Source organism: Haliaeetus leucocephalus, unplaced genomic scaffold (assembly GCF_000737465.1).
Source record: "Haliaeetus leucocephalus isolate CR32 unplaced genomic scaffold, Haliaeetus_leucocephalus-4.0 Scaffold339, whole genome shotgun sequence".
NCBI lineage: Eukaryota > Metazoa > Chordata > Aves > Accipitriformes > Accipitridae > Haliaeetus > Haliaeetus leucocephalus.
This window is the reverse complement of record NW_010972775.1, coordinates 4,832,266-4,853,165: the sequence shown is the minus strand read 5'-3', so window position 1 is coordinate 4,853,165 and position 20,900 is coordinate 4,832,266. Positions and strand designations below refer to the sequence as shown.

The 20,900-nt window shown below is 38.2% G+C and overlaps 1 protein-coding gene across 6 annotated transcripts in view; it reads right to left on the bottom strand.

Annotated features, from left to right (window-relative positions):
* Positions 1 to 20,822, bottom strand: part of VPS13C (vacuolar protein sorting 13 homolog C (S. cerevisiae)) — a 107,100-nt gene extending 86,278 nt beyond the window's left edge. For all 6 annotated transcript variants that reach the window (XR_774624.1, XM_010571716.1, XM_010571715.1 and 3 more), the window contains exons 1-9: positions 20,615 to 20,822; positions 18,881 to 18,924; positions 14,865 to 14,907; positions 13,231 to 13,326; positions 12,386 to 12,487; positions 4,994 to 5,103; positions 4,081 to 4,140; positions 3,409 to 3,468; positions 2,567 to 2,647 (exon numbers count right to left, since the gene is read on the bottom strand). Coding sequence is in view for 5 of the 6 variants with exons in the window: in XM_010571716.1 (XP_010570018.1) it covers positions 2,567 to 2,647; positions 3,409 to 3,468; positions 4,081 to 4,140; positions 4,994 to 5,103; positions 12,386 to 12,487; positions 13,231 to 13,326; positions 14,865 to 14,907; positions 18,881 to 18,924; positions 20,615 to 20,714 (696 nt within the window). In the remaining variant the exon portion in view is untranslated. The remainder of the gene's footprint in view (positions 1 to 2,566; positions 2,648 to 3,408; positions 3,469 to 4,080; positions 4,141 to 4,993; positions 5,104 to 12,385; positions 12,488 to 13,230; positions 13,327 to 14,864; positions 14,908 to 18,880; positions 18,925 to 20,614) is intronic.
* Positions 20,823 to 20,900: the final 78 nt, after the last annotated feature.

The following is a 20,900-nucleotide window of genomic DNA, read 5'->3' as shown; positions in this document are numbered from 1 at the left end:
CCCTGCCTCAGCACTCAAAGAAACAGGCTTTGGAAACAGGCAACTTCCTTTTACAGTCATGGAGGGCAAAATTCCCAGTTCTTTCAGAAAGAACCTGTTAAAAACTTGCTTGATGATGGAATAGAAAGTGGAACTTTCTGATACATAAAACTTAAGTTCAACAAAACCACACCAGCATCTTCACTTGCAGCTTAGTCAATAGTAAGTTGAAGTTTCCTTGAAAAGGACTGAGATGTAAACTGCCAGACAGCATCAGGTAAGCCCACAAAGCCATCTGTCCACAAGCATGTAAAGGACTGATTCACAAAGGATCTTTCCAACAGTGCTAGAAGAACACATTTGAAGCACTAAGACTTTTGCTGCTGTCAATTCAAACTGTATATTGGTTTGTGTTGTGTTTACATCTCACTTCAGACTGAGATACAACAGAGAAAACATCCACAGACAGGTAATTCTGAAGACTCCATAGCTAAAGTAACTTAAAACTTATATTAAAAATACATAAGCATTTCTGCTGAACTAAAGAGGCAGAAGTGGAAGCACTCTGAGGAAATTTAGCTTTTTAAAAGAATAAAGCAATAGACTAGACAGGAAGAGAAATAAACATATTCATAATATCTTCTACATACAGTGAATTTACACCCCAATTCTGAGACAATAAACAGTGTGCTACAAGGGCAACCAGAACAAAAATAAAAGGACTTAGGTTTTAAGTTACACATAACAGTCAAGATTCAAAGAACACTAAACAACTGGCTGGTTTTGACCAGCCAGTCAACACTTCACAGTTTTGATTCAACCTTCCATGCTAGTACCAAGCTCACTAGGTTAAGCGCATATTTTGTTAAGGAAAGAATAAAACAAAAATAAAGATACCTGTAAGACATGAGCACAAAAGAATAAAAAAAGGAAACAAGTGGTTGTACAAGGACACACAGAACACCTGTATAACCTTTATAAACATAATAGGTCAAAAATGTACCATTTTTACACAGAGATCACTTATTCACACCAGAAATAGAATGCAGATATACAGACAGCATACACTGCACATCTGACCTCCTCCACATTAAAACAAAATGAGATTCAAACTAACAACAGTAGACAGATGTCCACTACTCCAAGCAAACTGACTTGTTTACATAATCCATTCTAAAGTTTACTTTAAGAACCTAAGATATTCAATAATGTACTACCCAAAAGCTCACCAGAATAACTGTTTCTCATTACCTAAAAATGAGCTCTTTTAACAACATGAAGCAGCCATCTGAAATAAACTTCTTAACAGTAATGGTGCTTTTGCAACTCAGAAGCCCTCAGCTGTCATACCGAAAGAGGATGTGTGCCCTCAGCCACAATTTATGTCTATATAAACACCCTATTCATACTGCCAAAGTTCCCAGTTCCTCTTCTGCGAGAGTAAGACTTAGAGGGTAACACACCAATGAAATGAAAGCAAAACAAGTACTTCACACACTAATAATATTACAAGTTGCAGTATTCCACTACTCATCTAGCTAGCAGCAACCCAAAACACAGCATCCAGGAAGCCCACACACAAATTTGAATTTATTCTTTCCCTGGAATTAACATTTTAAGATATCTGCCTCTCATTTTGTCTTCATTTACCCTCACTGCCCTCAAACTGGAGCATCATCATTTATTCCTCTAGTTTCTACACCACCTGAGTTAGCTTCACCAAGTTGGAAAAAAGTACTTCCAGCATCATCTTTTCCATACAGTCTACCTTAATTATGTTCCACCTGACCTCATTTTCAAAAAGTCTTCATTATTCAGTCCTACTGTGCATTCCACATTTAAAGCTGTGAGCCTCTCCTGTCTGTCAAGCATAGCATACTCACTTACCCATACATATAACTTATTCTACTAAAGCTCTTCAAAATTTTGCCAAAGATCCTTCCAATAATAATAAGGGTTGCTATCTTAAAGAACTACTACATTAGCCTCTCAACTTTTTGTGTCTTTGTTTAGGTATAACAATGGGTAACTACCTAAGCTTTGGTTTATTAAAAAGCAAAAAAACCTTTTTTTTTCTTTTTTTTTTTTTTTTTTAAATCTGGTTTTTCTATCTGGCTTCTCTCTATTGGTTAATTTCAGCTATGCAGCTTAGGTCATCTGGATAGCATGTGATATAAGTTCCTGTTCTGATAAAGCTCTAATATTCTGAATTTTTATTAATTTTATGCTTATTTACTATCTCAATATTCCCTTTTTCATTACAGTAGCTATGTAATAGCTCACATAGCCCAGATATTTAGTACAGTACTGGCTAAACCGCGTGAAGTCAAGATGAATATGCCAACAGAACATAATTTTACAGACACAGTTTCTGACCATTTCTAAAACCTACAGGGGTTAATAACATATGAAGTTCACAAAAAAAATATTAGCTATCAATGGTGCAATAGATTAACATATGACCCTGGTATCAGAATACAGTTGACCATAAGTGTGAGGAGTGGGGTGGAAATTAGTATAGCGTAGTTTTGAATACCACAACAGCTATAGAATATAGTACTGTTTAATGCATTTTCTTCTACGTTACCAGTATTTGTTCACGGGAGCCATGATAATACATTTTGCTGTGTACGTTCCAATAAGCACTGAGGCTGTCCAGGCACAAAAGCTGCACAGGAAAGAAAACATTCAACAGATTTCATACTCAGTATTCAACTCATTCTATAAACTCAGCTTTCCATTTGTGAAAACAGAAAACAAGTGAAAACAGACTAGACAGAAAATCCACCATTAGTATTGAGACATATTTAATCTTATAATACTATTTTTGAAGTGAAAATTGAATTGCTAAAAAGCACGTTCTTATAGGACACAAGCTCATGCACACCTGTTAAATACAACTCTGGATTGCAGGGGCGAGGGTTCACAAAACCGATGTTCAGCATAATAAAGAAGCCAGGACTATTATACCCTTCTTATATCATTCCTATAATTTCTTAGATCTTTGCATACTCCTTTCAGCATGGGGTTAGGCGGCAGGGAGAACAGAGAGACTGCTTAGGTACCAGAATCCCAATTACATTAGGCATACAAACTAGAGTAGGAAATGGCAAATTCAAAATGTATTTGAAATCATAGTTACCATGCAGACTTGTCATATAATGCATTTAATGAGGCAATGAGTGTTTGCATCTAAAGGAAGTTATTTAAATCATAGAATTGAAAGTTATGCCTTACATAAAGCCAGTTATTTGTACTCTACTTCTGTTTAAACACACAGCAAAATTAAGAAAAACAGGAAAATTTGCAACACAAACTATTTTTCCAATTTTTATTTAGAACCCCAGACTACTTCTCTCCAAGATCAGTTCCCCTCTTCACTTGTCTAGGAAAATAAAATAAAAAAAAAAAAAGAACACTACACATTACCTTGTATATTATTTTTGCAGCTTCATTCAGAATAGAAGGTGTCCAGTTCTCATTTGTTGTCTAAAAGTTCAAAGCAATAAAAATCATTCTGTGCATCTTATTTAACACATTTGCAGTTTTATCCTATACTTTCAAGCACAGAATGCATCATTTTGGTGCTATGTGATTACAGAAGCCAGTTTCTCTAGACTGCATACACACAAGTCAAAATCCAACACAAAATTTGTCAGTTTGTTTTGATTTTCAACTCCTTATCCTACCCATAAAATCCTTAACATCTAAGGAAAACAAGGGTTAGCTGAAATTTTCTCCCCCAGTTTCTCAAAAGGCCTGGCAAAATACCACATTCTTTATCATCATGATGTAATGTTTGCCCTAATTTAATTATTAGGCCTGGAAATAACCTGCCCTATGAAAGTAAACATATTCAGTTTTAAAGATCACTTGGATCTTAAGAACAAATCACTAGTCTCAGAAAGTGTGACGTGCTTCAATCGTCTTCCCTTTTGCTTGCACAAACTTCAAGTACTATTTACATGAATGACAGATTGTCTTCGCTTCCAGCTGTATGCAGACTTTCATTACATCATCTTAATACATTACTCTTACTTTCTGGTACTCCAAAGACAAGTAAATCGAAAACACAAGAACATGCATGCACACACACATTACCAGTAAACTAAGCTCGCCCAATGTCATTCCCAAGGAAATCGAACACTGTGGATCCGTGATCTACAAAAACAGAAAAATAACAGCTCTTTATTTCTCTTGCTGCAAATAGAAATGTATCATTTAATTGAAGTCGATTGAAATCCTGAGCTGTTCTGAGCATCTTCCTTTGCTTAATTTTTCTACCTGAAGCATTCTTGGAACCCCCTAAGTTGGACCAAAACTAACATGGCTGTAGCATAAAGATTTAGGACTTCAATTCAAGCTGAAAATTTCCTTTTGGCTTCTAAAATCCCCATACAGGAAAGAACTAAGAACTACAGAGTACCACATCTCAGTCAGCTTTATCATTCTGCGACTTCCATCCCTCACACCTTTTTAAATTTAGTGTCTCTGAAAAGTTCCAAAATAGGTTTGAGAAGTACTCTATATCCAACACTTTGCTTTTACATTCAATTATCTCATCACAAACCACTTCATCATTTTCCTAAAGGAAGTAGGCTAGAGTAATAGCAGTTTTGTTCATATAAACATTCTCATTTATCAATTAAGTGTTTTCAAGTATATGCCTTCTGACTTATCTGAAACTCCAGCAGTTTCTGCCATTCTGGACTTTACCCAGGACACTGAAAAATCCTGTACATCAACTACACACACTAACATCTGACAAACAGCCATCATCCACTTTTAGTAAGCAAGGCACCACGGGACAAGGCAAAAAAGAGAATAGCTATTTCACATACCAAAAATATTTCTGGCTTTCAGTCATATCTGTGGTACTTCATTTGAAGTGGTGCAAAAGAAACCACAGCAACTTTTTCAAGGTGCCAGATAACAGTTTCCCTCTGTGGACTAGACAATCATGACTGCACTGGAGTCCAATTTAAAATGAGGAGAATATGTTCCCGATACTTACATCATCTTCGTATTTAACGTGAATGCCTGTAATTTTGACTTGCACATTTTTTATAACTTGAGTTGCAAGCTTTTCTAAGAAAGTATCTTTCTTCTCCTCCTTTGGTTTGTCTAAAACAATAATTTTTAAAAGACAGCATTCAGTGTAGTAATTGCATCTTGAGTTTAACCACACCAACAGCTATACTAATGTAAATTTAATGTTTACTCTAACATCAGTACTTAACATTTAAGTTTTCACTTGTTTAGGTTACATATTTGCATTTTTTCCTTTTCTGTACGTCCATATTCTGAAGATGTGTAGTGCACACACAGCTAACATCACATCAATAAGAAAATTTGTCTAAGTTTCAGCCAAAACAGTTTAGCTTACAGTAAGTTCTTGTTTAATATACCTCTCCCCACTCCTTCCAAGGTAAAAGGTTCTCTTTAGAGTCCCTCAGCAGTTAACTGGGGGTTTCAACAAACAAATAAGTAAGACTGTGTAATTTAGCACAAAATACCCTTCAATAACCAGGTGAAGATGATACTTGCACAACAAGAGACCAGTCCATTAGAGCCCTTCATACAACACTGCCTGAGAAAGTTAAAAAGCTAGCATACCATAAGCAAAACCAAACAGTTACTCTGAAATATTCCATTTCTTCCATACCAGACTTATACTGTGACCATTTAAGCTAGGTCCATATCAAATGTTGCTATACTACATAGCGATACTTATGCTGAACAAGACAGGGTAGCAGAAGTTGCATACCCACAGAAGTTCAGCATTCCACCCAAGACAAATGTATGCATGCCAAGGTGAAGGGGGGGAATATTTACAATCCCTCATTACTTAATGATGTAACTCTAAAAGTATTACCTCAGACTGAGCATCTTAACATTTTACCTAAAATATGGCTAGGTGAGCTGCTTGTTCTCCAGCTATCTTTCCAGACTACCTTGTCTTGTTCAGTATCCACCTTACAAAGTGGCTGTCCCAGCAAATGGCACTAATCAGCCTACCAAGCTTGCACATTTTTGTTGTAATGCTACGCATGGCTCAAGCTGAAGAAACAGTCATGGCTATCCAAGTCGAGAGAAGTAAGGACTACAGGTTTTGACTAAGTTTAGGGTTGAGCTTCAAGTTTGACTTCTCTGCTTACTTTAACTGTTTGTATCTTTTTAAATATGGAATGCACACTGAACACCACAGATACATAACTTTATACATCTTGCTATAAAAATTAGGAGTATTTTATTTAAGTTCTGAGAGAGGTTCAAGAGATTCCTTTAAAAACAAAAAGACTTTGCTATTGAATGTGATATAACACTATTTTAGTCAAAAGAGCATTTGATTTTAAGTAAAAAAAATCAGTCAGGAACTCAGAAGAAACCAAAACGTTATACCACTTTTACATGCAACTCACATTTCCTCCTATTAATCATTTCTTCACAACTCCCACTCCCTATTAACAGAATCCAACACAATACTAATAAAGAAAAAAAAAAAGGGCAGAAGTGCTTATCGAAGCTTCATGACCTTAATGGGTTGCCTGCTTGCACTTGAAAGTTTTTCCAGACAGATGCAGCTACCAGCAACAATAAAAATTTGATACCTTACAAAGTTTATCTAGGGTCCCCACAAAGGTTTTACTCCAATTACAAGTCTATGCTGCAGCTTCCTCCAAGACCAAATACGTAACAATACAACCACATGGGATATGGCGACCCATTCTTAGTCACATGCTAATACTGAAAACCTGCATGATTTGGTACTTATGGACAATGATTATCTTCTTGGGGGAAAAAACATCAATTTCATTGCTGTTAAAATATCAGTCATAAAACTATGCTAGCTATTTAGAACAGAAGCTAAAAAGTGCTTAAAAAGACTGTTTACTGCTATATCATCAGTATAGTATCACATTTACTTTACATAGCTGTTACTGGAATATTACAAATATCAGAAAAACAGGTCTCTTCCACGTGCAGTTTTTCGAACAGTCACAGTGAAGTGCCACTAATCAGCCTACCAAACGTGCACATTTTTGTTGGAAATGCACAGATAGCTCAGGTTGAATAAACAAGTACAGCTATCCAAGTAGAGAGAAACAAGGACTCTCTTCAGTCTTATTGGATCCAGAGAATGGACAAAAAGAAAAAAAGAGCTCTCTCCAATTTACATCCTCTCTTTCAAACAGGAGAAAAAAAGGTATCAGTGGGTGTATAACCATGACTAAGAAAAACTAATCCAAACAGAAAGCAAAAAAAAGTCTTTTAAAAAGTTAAAAGCCATAATTTTTACCCACCTTTTGAGTGATCATGACCTTTAAAGGGTCTCTTAAAATGCTTTTTATACTTTTTACGCTTACGTCCTTTTTCAGTGCAAGCAATTTTTTGGGAAAAGGATAAAATTCAAGTTAGTAAAGCAGAAATGTAAGAAAGCATAAGAAAATATGAAAGTAAGTTTAGCTTGTCTTAAAGCAGAATGCCTTAGTAAGGTCTCATTAAAAGCTTTTAAAGAATTTCAGATCTGTTAAGGAAGCATTCAGCTACTTCTCATAGCACAGAGCCTTATTTTTCATCATTTATGTATACCTAAATTCACTTAAGCCCAAGTAGACTAAGCAGCCAGTAAAAACTTTAGATTAAGTATCCAAATTTCTACTGAATCAATTGTCCTGCCAATTGTAAGGTCAAGGCATTTAACTGAGCTTTCATATATTCCTTATGCAACGTCTCAAGAGTTCAAGGAATTACAAATAATCACCAGGCTTCTCAGCAAATACATACCCAGACTTCTTTACAAGTGCACTGTATAGCATAATTCCAGATCACTTATGTACAAAAGGGAGCTAAAAACAGAGCCATGATTGCTTATTAGAAACCTTGATGAATAAGTTTTTCTGTAATCCAAGTGTTTGGTTTTTATTTAATGACCTCAGGCAAAAGTGTAATTGTCATAACTGAACAGTTAGTAATACACACACGGGGAAAAAAAAAGTATGGAAGTTTAAATCCAGAAGAGGCTTCTACAATACAAGAGCGTAACTTCCACATTAAGATATTTGACATGTACGAGGAAATCCAAAGAGCACTTTTCAATATGATTCTCAAGCAATCAACAGGATGGTATGAAAGTGATCTGAAAGAACGATAACAGTAACTGCAAACAAGGCATACAAAAATGATGACTCTTTAAAAGCTTTATATGAAATTCAATTTTACTATTTACACACAAATTACGACCCACACAATCACAACCCTTTCATGAATAAAATTAATGCTCATATATTTCCATATTTCTATGGCAAGTTGCATTATTTCCTTCCCCCCTCTGGCCACATAGGGGAAAACAACTTAAGTGTCCTGGGTTCAGCTGGGATAGAGTTAATTTTTTACAGGAACCTGGGAGGTAGGGGGCATAGCCGGGGCAGCTGACCTGACCTAGCCAAGGAGCTATTCCATACCATGGGACATCATGCTCAGTATATAAATGGGGAGCGGGCCGGGGGGTGGTCTCTACTTTCGGTGGGGGAAGTGGCAGAGCGTCGGGTCCTGGGTGGTGAGCAGTTGCACTGTGCATCACTCTTTTTGTATACTCTTTCATTAGTACCGTTGTTGTTGTTGCAATTTCTTTGTGTTGTTCCAGTAAACTGCCTTTATCTCAACCCTCGAGGTTCCAGTTTTGGTTTTTTTTCTCTCCTCCGTCTTCCCCCCTATCCCACCGGAGGGGGGCGGGAGGAGTGAGCGAGCGGCCGCGTGGTCCTTTGTTTCCGGCTGGGCTGAAACCACAACACTTAGCAATAGGGCTGCCTATGCTTAACTTTAAGAAGTTGTAGCATGAGAAGTGTGTATCCCACTAAAGCAAGAAGGAAGCAAGTACAGCAGCGTATTTAACTCTGTGGAACTTTATGTAATTTGCATGCCTGTTCAAACAAAGGAGAAGGAAGTGCCTGCCAAGATTTCAACCTGTCTTGCAGGTAAGGTGATCACCCTACAAATAACAAAAAGGAAAAACTATGCCAAAGAGAAACAATGTTTTCTTTTGGATAGTTCCTTTTAACAGTACAAGTAATCATCTATAAATGATATTTTAAAAAGAGAGCTTCCTTCACTTACTGTTGAATTTGTAGTTCTCAGGCTTTCACTCCCATGTATGACAAAACTAAGGCAACATGGTTTTCTTCTTGATTACTTGCATCCATTACTATGGAGACACTAAATGTATGATTTTAAGCTCATTCTAAACCTGCGCTCAGATAAAAGCCCACTAAGTAATTTTGGCTAAGAATAAATTTCTGAAAATCTGGTTCAAGAAGATAAATATACAGCAGGTACAACATAATAACAGTTCCTCTGGATTTCAATGGAAACTGTTTCCTTGCCTAAGTTGAGAGCAATCCAAATAAACAGAAGCAGGGAAAAGCATGCTAAATGCCTTCAATCTGCTGTGGTTCATTTTGCCTGTCCACAGTTTCAAGACAGCCTGAACTTGTGTATCTTAAGCCCAGACACTTTAAGCAAGGATAATTACCCTCTATTCTCAAAACAGCTAAAGACAGTGTTTTAAAACTACAGTAGAGTGTTGTCAGCATTTTATAACATTCTCGAGCTCAAGATGGTTGATGGAAGTCTTTCTAAATGGTCTCTTAGTCATCTTGAACAGCCACTCAATTAAGACAGGACTAGTCATTACAAGTTTCCACTTGAATCCACAGTCATTAAAATCTAATTTCTAGAACCACCAACATGTGGATGCTTACCAAACAAGTATTGTTTTCTCATTTCTACATTTGGCTGCTTCGGTGGGGATTGTTTTTAAAAATGTGAGCTGCATACCCATCATGCATGTGCAAAATGTAACTAACGATGCATACCCACCAGGCTTAGTGTCCTTGTATACCAGGCTCTCCAACCCATACAACGAATCTTGTGAATGAGTGCCTTGGTCCACATGGTAGCAAATAACCAAAAAAATGCATTTTGTTTAAAAGAAGGAAATCAGCTCCAGATTTAATGTTAAGTTTATAAAACCTGTATGACACATTAGTATTTCCATTAGGTATCAGACAGCCTGAGTCAATTCAGAATATCTAGTTTCAAAGATTATCTACATAGGCAAATTATGTGATTTTGATTTTACTTACAACCAGTAAAAGACAAGAGCTGCAAGCTTTAGTCTCCATATATGAGTTTTGATACTGACAGACTTTAATAGCTTAGAAAAAAGAAAATAATGTTTTGTCCACTTTTGTCAGCAGAGCTTGTCATCACTTCCCCATCAAACTACACTAACCACACAGTGACATCACCATTTTGCTCAGTATCTGAATAGCATGTCTAAAGAAAATATCCCCAGGACTGTTTATGCCAAGAGACTCTTAAATAAATGCAAGTACAGAATCAAGATTCTAAACACATTGAGGTAAGCTGAGTACTAATCAGAAAAGCAAGTACAGCTGAGAATTCATGGACCACGGTAAGTTTCTATTCTAGGTATTTCCTAGATTTTCACCAGCTATCATGTGCTCTTAAAAGTCTACAGAAAAAGCTGAATCCCTTAGAAGTTTACAGTGCAGTAGAGCAACTTGAGCCCTAAGACCTCTGTATCTAGCAAAAGCAAGGGATCTGCTCATGCAACTACACAAGTCCTCCTGAGTACAATATTCTAGTACAACACCAGAAACACAAATAGCTACCACTGAGATATGATCACAGAATCATAGAATATCTCAAGTTGGAAAGGACCCATAAGAATCATGCTGCAGTATGACTGAGAGGTTAACTACAGTTTAAAATAATCCAGTTTGAATGTTCCTCTAGCTTTTCCGTCACAAGGCTGAAAGTTTAAAACTGCAAAACATGACTAAAATTAATTCTAGTTCTTTATATATGGAGTTGAGCTACTGAGGTATCATTTTTATATGATTTTTTTTTTCCCCAAAGCCTTACAAATGCTGGATGTACTAAGTTTCTTTCAAAAAAAGAACTGTTGCAGGTGCACAGACTCACTCTTAATTATATGAAGTTTCAGAATTGGAATTCCTCAAGCAACGCCCATTAGGTTAAATTCTTCTTGTTACATTATCCCTTCATCCCATTAAAACTGGTGCAAAGAGTAATGGCTGAAGCACTGCTACTTTACAGTATCCAAGTCCTACATAACCAAGGTTAAACCTCTATGAACATTCCTTTGCCCCAGCATGAAGTAATGGCTGCAAAATTCATTCACTGAAGTTGCCTTAGCTCTCATACAGTTTCTGGCATATTAAAGACAAAAAATATAGCAAGGCTTCTTTCTTCACTGTAAATGGATTGCCAGATTGCTGTTTGAAGGAAACTGCAAATGTACATCTCAAACTAGCAAAGCAGGAACAAGGCAGCAGAGAGTCCTGTAACTGGAAAATTAAATAAGCAAAGAGATTACAATCAAACTATCTTTTTCCAAGTGTTGTAAGCATCACTTCATTTCCAGTAACTTTTCCAAGGCAAATGACTTGCAGCATTACAGGTATCCTAGAGATGAATCTTAAGAATCACTACACTACCCAACAAAAAGGTCTCACTTCAAACAAAACTTCAGTAGTAACTTTTTCCTCTACCATCTGTAGTTACCTGTCATTGGTTCTGACCTTGGTTTCTGTCCAAACAAGCCTAATTTATACCATAATTCTGTTAAACATATTTGTTACGACAAAATAAATAAACAAACAAACAAAAAAACCCAACCCAAACCACAAATCAGGTTACCTGGACTGAAATGATCAATTATTTTAACCTATAAACGAAAGTTCAAATTTTAATGACCCAAGCCAAAAGTTTAACTAAAGTTTCCTATGTTCATGTTCAATTGTTTTCTTGTGTCACGAATTATTTCCTGCTCAAGAGTCTCATTTCTCAAACCAGTCAAAATGCAGTATATCATAAAAGGACAGCAGAAACTGAAACTAAAGCATTATTGCTAAGTAAAAATTTACTAACCTTACCACTCTGCTTAAAGGTTCCTTTAAGCAAAGAACAACCTGTCACATGCACCTCAAACACATTATTAAACTTCTATTACTGAAGCTCTAAAGCAAGATAACATTAGCCTCATCCAATGCAGTTTCTCTACCCTTGGTCCTTTCCCCCTAGAGCTTTAAGGAAAAAAAAAAAAAAAAAAAAAAAAAAAACACATACCAGATTATCAAATTCCCATTTCCAATGGAAGTTGACTGGATAAATGAAAGGTAAACAAAACAAATAACATTTCTTTCAAGCTTTAGAGGAAAAAGGCTTTTCAAAGCACTGTAAGATTAGCTAGACACTTGAAAAAAATTTTTAAGTCAATCACAAAACTGGACTTTTCTTTCATAGCACAGTCTAAGTCCTCAAATTCCGATGGAGATTTGTATTATTAGCACAGTACCTTTTTCTGCCGCTTTCTGCAAGGCTTCCTCAATTCTTGCCAGTTCCTTTTGTTTATTATCCTGCAAGTATTTTTCCTCCTTCTCTGCATCATATTTAATGCCTGTAAGCCAAGTTGGGACAGCTTTAATCCTAAATTTCAAGTTATGTAAATACATAATCAAGCAATGCACACCATATTCAACATTATGTTGCAAAACGCCTTGTTTGAGATAAAGGCTGTTCTAGGCTTAATTGCTGAAAGCTGCACCCAGCCTCTGAAATTGCTATTTTTACACAGTAAGAAACAAAAGGATCATATGAACGTTTAAGTATTACTTCACAGGAGAACCCTTCCATGGAAATTCAGACTCTGAAGTGTGGTCTGTGCCACACAATGCAGGTGTGTAAGCTCTACTACACATATATTTGACGCTCTAGAAACTTGCAAGTTTTCTTAATATACCAGAGGTTCTTATTTCAGAAAAAACTAATCAAGTTCTCTGATCCTCTTCCCTGTCCCTAAAAACAGTTATAATGGAATTACTACTTTCAATTGTTGTCACTTAGAAGCAGATGACCTATATCATGTAACAGTCAAAAGATCTAACCCATGCCAGAAAAGTGGATTCAGGATAAACACTTGGAATGGACACAACCAAGGACTTCCATAAAAGCAACAGGTGCTGTTTTCTCCCACCCTTCTTCCACTAACTTGCCAACATTTGTCTAGAGATTTCCCTGAGGGAACAGCATATAAAAATGGCAGCTTACATGATCTACTTGCTATTATATACTCATTTACATGCTACCCTTAGATATTTTTCTCTTCCATTATGTAACTGTGTCATTGAAGAGTTTACATACTTGCTCCAGGAACTATTAGAAGGTACAAGCCTTCTAGAGTTGCAACAACTGCCTCGCCATAGAGATTCTTCCAAGGAATCTTCAGAGTAAGTTTATCTAAACAAAGCAGATACAGTTACATCAAACCAAAAATCTATGCTGTGCGTAGTCCAAACAGTACCTCAGGCATTGAAGAGCATTAACCCTATATCTTGATGTCCTAAACACCTTAGAAGGTAAGCAGAAACCGTATGGGCCTAAACATTCTATAAAGCCACTGAAGTGATAAAATACATGCAGAGAAAAATGTAAGTCATAGATTTAAGCAAGAAGATGCAGTCTGAGTCAGAAGACTTCAGATCAAAACCTGAGATCATGACTGGAGTTCAGTTCACTGGGATGAACGTGATTTTCCCAGGGAAGTAAAAGAAGAAACACAACACACATTCATCTCCAACAAACGTTTCATGTGAAAAAGCAATGCTGACACCTTCAACAAGGCCAAGTGCCGGGTCCTGCACTTGGGTCACAACAACCCCATGCAGCGCTACAGGCTTGGGGAAGAGTGGCTGAAAAGCTGCCTGGCAGAAAAAGACCTGGGGGTGCTGGTTGACAGCTGGCTGAATACGAGCCAGCAGTGTGCCCAGGTGGCCAAGGCGGCCAACGGCATCCTGGCCTGTATCAGAAATAGGGTGGCCAGCAGGAGCAGGGACGTGATCATCCCCCTGTACTCAGCACTGGTGAGGCTGCACCTTGAGTACTGTGTTCGGTTTTGGGCCCCTCACTACAGGAAAGACATTGAGGCGCTGGAGCGTGTCCAGAGGAAGAGCAACCAAGTTGGTGAGGGGCCTGGAGCACAAGTCTTACGAGGAGCAGCTGAGGGAACTGGGGCTGTTTAGTCTGGAGAAAAGGAGGCTGAGGGGAGACCTTATCACTTATCAAGGAGGTTGTAGCGAGGTGGGTACTGCTCTCTTCTATCAAGTAACTAGTGACAGGATGAGAAGAAATGGCCTCAAGTTGCACCAGGGCAGGTTTATATTGGATATTAGAAAAAATTTCTTTATTGAAAGGGTTGTCGGGCATTGGAACAGGCTGCCCAGGGAAGCAGTGGAGTCACCATCCCTGGAGGTGTTCAAAAAACGTGTAGACGTGGCACTTCAGGACATGGTTTAGTGGGCACAGTGGTCTTGGGTTGACAGTTGCACTCAATGATCTTAGAGGTCTTTTCCGAACTTAATGGTTCTATTCTATTCTATTAGAATTTTTAAAAAACCATGTATCTAAGTTCCTAAACCCTTGGCATGTTTGCCAGTTTCAGGCATTTTACTTAAAATTCTTCATATTGCTACCTGTCCTTTAAAGAGCCACACACTCTGCCTATACTAAACAGATCCCTTGACCATCCATGTGTCTAGGAAGAACTCTCAGACATGTTTTTCATACCAGGCTGTAAAGTTACACAAACAGGGTTTCCCAGATAACATTTTATGATTTATCCAGGACAGTCATATCAGACTTCTATGCTAGTTTCAACAGCAATTACTATTACAGAGATCACTTAAGAAAGCTTGATAAAAGATATTCAGAAGCAGAACTGACCTTAAGGCCTGTACTAAAATTTCCATTTCAGTACTCACATTGAAACAAAAACTTACCTATCTGACCAACTCTTATTCTAAAAGGTACATCCAGTTCACTCTGTAAAGAAAAAAATAAAGTATTAAACAGATCCATGTATTTTAAAGATAAGCTGGTTTATACAGCAAAATTATCTTTACTTCTGTTAAAACTATTTTCCCAGAACTGAAGTTCCAGAACAGAAACGGTTCTCCATATGACAGAGTTTTAATTATTTAGCAATACTCACGCAAACTCAGGAATCCATAAATAAACATGGTTAGGCTTGTAGAAAGCCTTAAAACTAAGCATTTACACATTTCTGGCAATTTTCTCCTACAAGTATGATAATGCCTCACTCCAAAAGTTACTAAAAAGTAACATTTTATCTATATACAAGAATTTAATTTTACATTTTTATTAACATGCCACATAGGTCTTTTCTTTTTGATAATCGCACTTAGTATTTACAAACATATTAAAAAATCTCACTAACAATACTGAGAAGTTCTTTGCAAAATGCCTGCCAAATGTCAAGAACAATATAGGCTCATAAAGATGAGGAACATGTGACAAGTGAATAATTATTACCATTAATCAAAGCCTCATGAAGTCTCTATCCTATATAGTGTACAGCAAAAAAAGGAATATAACCACAGGAATATCAAGATGATAAAGAGAGGGACAAAATAAAGAGGAAGTAGGAGAAAATAAATAAATAAAGGAAAGATTAAAAAATAAGTTAAAACATCAAGATTCCAGAACTGTCTTCCACTTCAGTATTCTTCTCAAATAAGTTAACCACAATTCAAAGACCTTAACAGAAGTCCTAATCTCAAAGATTATAAAAAGCAAACCCATTTTCCCAAATGAGACTGATATTAACCGCTTCTCTCTTCCCACGTACTAGTTATAGTAGATCTTGACCACCACTTTTCCAACAACTTAAAAACATTTAACAGGGCTGCTCCAAAAAAGAAGATTAATATCCAAATTAACATCTCTGCCAGATTTCCACAGTTTTTAAAAAGTATTCTGAGCTGCAATTAGGAGCCTAACATCAACGACCTTTAGTTAAGTGACTAAACTTGTGACAATATTTCCATGGCTTGTTCTTTTTTAGCACCTCAAAGAAACAATTGAAAAGCAAGAGCTATGGAGTATTTTAACCCTTTTCTGGGCTTTAAATTCTTCCTGGTGACAACTGCTCTTAAGGACCTCCCAAATATTTCTTCCTGTTCTTCATGTTAAGAATCTGGTCAATAAGCTTAACTGGAAGCTTTCTTCTCAGTTTTTATTTTTCATTGAAATATATCAGGAGAGAAAGAGAAAACAGACTCACTTAAAATAGTTTGATCTCTAAACTCTGTTTTTAGTAGTAAGAACAGGCATAAGAATAGGTTGAAACAAATTGTGAGAGCAAAGACAGATCTCTGCTCTCCGTAAAGCCAGGAGCAGTCATGTAGAAGCAGATACCAGCAACCAAATCCACCCCATTTAATACTGCATTTGTGACCTACAGCTGAATTCTAATGGGACCAGCTCAGTTTGGTCTCCTGAAAGGACAGGACCATGAGCCTGACCTTGAAAAATTAGTTTTCAGAAGATTAAATTCCAGGGGGGGTAGGGGGTGGGTGGATATGAAGGAAAGACTAGAAATTAAAGATATTTTACAGTTGCTAAAACAACATATTAGCATGAAATAAAAACCATGAGCATGCTGGGGTTTGATGTTAACATGAAAAAAGATGATTTACTGAAAATGCTTCAAGACTATAACTGAGAAGAAACAGGCAATATTAGCTTTGAAGATTTTAAGAGCTGTGACCAGCTGGATACAGGATACAAATTCACAAGTAAAGCAGCTCAGAGGTCAAGCTTTTTAGTGGTAATGACTAATAATATAAGCTGAGAAACATTTAACAAGTTGCTAAAGAGCTTAGGTCATAGTTTGCCATCAGTCATTTTTCATTATGATTGAAAAATAGGATAAAGCTGGAGAAATCCATCAGAAAGAATTCATTACTATCACTACTACAAGTTTTTAACAAAGTAAAAAAGGAACATTAATAGCAACTGCCCCATTATACTCCTGTATTTTTATAGTTGAAGTCACACAAAACAAAACAACAGCCTCAAAAGATAAAAGCACATATCTCACAGAACAACATTTCAGCACTTTGTGTCAGCAAATTCTCTCTCTAACGTATTTTGGGAAAAAAATGATTACATTTTCAAGGTACCCAAGAATTAATTTGTAAAATAATTTTTTACAATTTTATTTTAGAAAGCTTACACTAATCTTCTTAAGTTGACTTTGCACAAGCTGAAGCCTAAATTTTGACTGAGGTCTGACAAACTTCCATTTTAATTAAATGTTCTTTTACTATGACTAAGGAAAAAAGAAAAATGGACTCAGAAAACTTAACACTAAAAGTAACTATTTGCTCATCTCCCTTTTCCAAAGGATTTTCTTTTCCTGCATTTGAGAAGTACTATATCTACATACAGAAATTAAAAGCTAGTTGTTTTCTGGTTGAAAACCTTAATAGGAAAACAAAAACAACCCAGATGGCAGCAGACATGCAAACTAGAAAAGTTGGACCATATCACATTGCTTTAATCCCTTCTTCAAGAAGGTATAGATGACTTCTCTAAAAATGGTGTTCAATATTGACGTTCCTTTAATTACTTCTGCATAGAAATCTAACATATTGCAATTGTAAAGCGGCCAGAAACATCCCGTTTTCAGTTCTTGAATTTGTCTTAGCTCCCTCTCAGCTCTGGTCAGTCACATACATGACTATGCATTTTTGTAAGTCGGAACTGCTAGAACTGTTATCAACCTTGCTGTCATCATAAGATAGAAAGACATGTACAGAGTAGGTAACACTTTCTTCCTCCCTTTTTCAACTACCAGATTACAAAGATATTTTTATCAAGAATTTTAAAGTACAACAAAGTTATCAGGAATGGATGAAATGGGCAGGTAAACTATGAAATTTCAGAACAATGAAGAGAAACCAATTATTTGGTCATATAAAGATCCAACATGTTTTCAATTCACAGAAGAGTAACAGTTTTAAAACACATTAAAGATTGCAGTGAGAATCTCTCAGTAGTACAGGTGTTCATTCACTCAAAAAACATAAAAATCAGCCAAGTTTTTTTCAGACAAGGTTATGGGTACTTAATGCAAGTTATTTCTTGTTTTTCCTTCACTCCGTCATCCCTATTTTAAAAGGAATAGAATGGAGCATTTGAATAACCGTATTTACTTTCAGAGAGTACACATCTTAATGCCTGCCAGTTTTAACAAGCATCAATTTACACAGGAAGTCATAAACATAAGTTTCAATCCCATCAGCTGATGTAGAAGGATGAACTTTTTCTCCCTTCATCCCCACACCAACAACTGAGAAAGGAACCACTGTCTTTCAGAAGACTTCAATTAGATCAATCATTTTGTAGGAGTGAGGCCTTAAAAACTGATTTATGCAACCAAAGCTGGAAAAAAAAAAAAAAGAATACATAGGCCTATGCAAACCCATGAGATATAGTAAATCATTCAGAAACATACAAACATCTACTGCATGGGCATACAAGTGAGGAAAAAACCCTATGACTTAGAAGTATGATTATACAGTAGCAGTCACAGCAGAAATTAAATCCTTTGAGTTCTACAGGATGACCAAAATGGTAACAGAAACACATCAATATCTTAAAGTTTTATCATTCCAAGCCTCAAACACTAGGACAGGTTGTATATGCATGTATGCCTAAAACACTGGGAAACCTACTTCAAAACCTTATTGCTAACTTCTCATAAGTTGTTTTTCTCTTATGAAGGAGCACACTTACCCTTTCAACCACAGCTTCTTTTCTTTCTCTGTTCCAGTAACACAAGCAAAATTAGAAACAGTTAACCTAGGACTTACTCGCAATAACCAGTAAAGAAGGCATACTGAGTTAACGTGATACTACAGTAATATTTTATCCCATGACTTAGTCTTTAGACCCATAAAAAAAAATTTAACATTATTAGAATACTTACTAATGCATTCTCCTTTATCTGTAAATTGTCAAGTGCCACATTACCTGTTTAGAAGAAAGAGAAGTACAGAACAAGTGACTTAAACTATTATGTAAGGTGGAACAAGGAACACAACTACAACCCTCCCAAGTACACACTGATAAAATCTGAAAACCTTACCCCAGTTACAGAACAGCACAATAAGTGTCTAATTTGTAAGAGTCATTAAATACCGATCATTCAGACAAAATTTCATGGTAGAAGAGATTACAAAAATATCACCAATTTAGATGTCTACATGTTTCTACTCTAAAAATACACCTACAATAATAGGAAATCTTTCTTACTATTCCCTTTGTTGTGAATGATAATTACAGTTCTATCAAGGTAGTGTAGACTAGGAAAATTGTACCTTGTTTTTGACAATTTTACATTACAGAAAAATAATGAATCATAGAGCCACAAAAAAGCATGCCTATTTTCACAGGCGCATTAACTTTTCCTGACACTGGCAACGCCAACAGGATTTCCAAAGGGAATGCTGGCACACAGAATTATACGTGAGGAAAGCACAGATAATACACCTCTTAGTGCTTTAATGCCAAATTCCTTTTTAGAACTACATTCCATTTTTAATATAGGTATTAATAATTTATAAATGCTCAAATACTTACTACCATGGCAAGAGCAAAAATAAGATGATGAGAAGTGTCGTTCGTTACGTACAGAAAGCACCTAAAATAGCCAGCCTTCTCTAGACAGTACTTCAACTGTTTTTTTTGCACACCTACAGGGTAGTAAACTGTAATGCTCGGTATAGTCACTAAGAACAGCTACTCCACATTATTGCACTATCACATCTGCTTAATACACATTATCTACAGCGAGAAATTAGCATGTGGAAGACATAGTTCCCCAAGCACCCTATCAGCTGCACCACAACCAAGGCCTCCCCTTCCTCCTGGGGCCACCACGCATGAGCCACCCCATGCTCTACCGCACCGCAGAGAGACCCGACAGCACACTCGGGCTTCCACCCAGGATACTCTCAAGAAAGCTTAGAAAAAGAAGAAAAAAAAGAAGGGGTTTTTTAGCTTGCCGATGGTTTCCTGCCCCAGAGCACTCCGAGGCTAGCCGAAGCGTGCCCACCCCTCGCCTCAGCCTCTCGGAGTAACTGCCACAGCTGGGCGGCCAAGACCCGGCCTCGCGTGGAGGGAGACCCTAACTTTGCTCTTTTTCCCCACACAACCTGGCGCCCTGTCACCGCGCGAGGATCTGGCCCCAGCTCCCCTCACAGGCAGACCCTCGCCCCACGGCGGCACAACGGCCGGAGCCTGCGGCCGCCGCCGGGGAGAGCCTGCAGGGCGGCGGGGGGGGCGGCCGCTACCGCGAGGAGCCGCAGCCTCACAGACCGACCCGATCGACCCTCCCGAGGAGGGAGGGAGAAGAAGGGGCCAGAGGCCACAGGCACAGAACGACCGACGCTCCGTCGCGGGGGCCACAGACTGACCGACCGTCCCTCACGGAGGGCCGCGGCTCCGCAGCTCGCCCCCTCGTCCCAGGGGGCCGCAAACCCACAGACCGACTGCCCCTCAGAGAGGGGACGGCGGTCCCACAGCCCGCCAACTCCTCACGGCGGGGGGGCCCGCAGCCAACGAGACCCGCTCCCCGCCGCAAGAAAACGCCCACCCCCGCTGACAGCGGCGGCCCCGCAACGCCGCGGAGACGAGGCGGGAGAGGGAAGGGGCTCCTTACCACCCCATATACCCAGCTTGAGCTGAGACTTGTTCAGGTTCTCCACATAGTCGCCCAGGAAGCGGTTTAGCAGATCCGCCACCACCGACTCCAGCACCATGGCGGAGGCGGGCTCCACCGCACGCCAGCCACGGCCCACCGGCAGGGCAGGGGAGTGTGAGGGAAAGGGAGAGGAGGGGGTGCTGGGCTACGGCGCGGGGTAAACCAGCGCCGGGCGCGTCCCCGGCAGTCAGGTGACGGGGCGGGGGCGCGGCGCGGCCCAGCGCCGGACGGGCTGCCGGGGCGG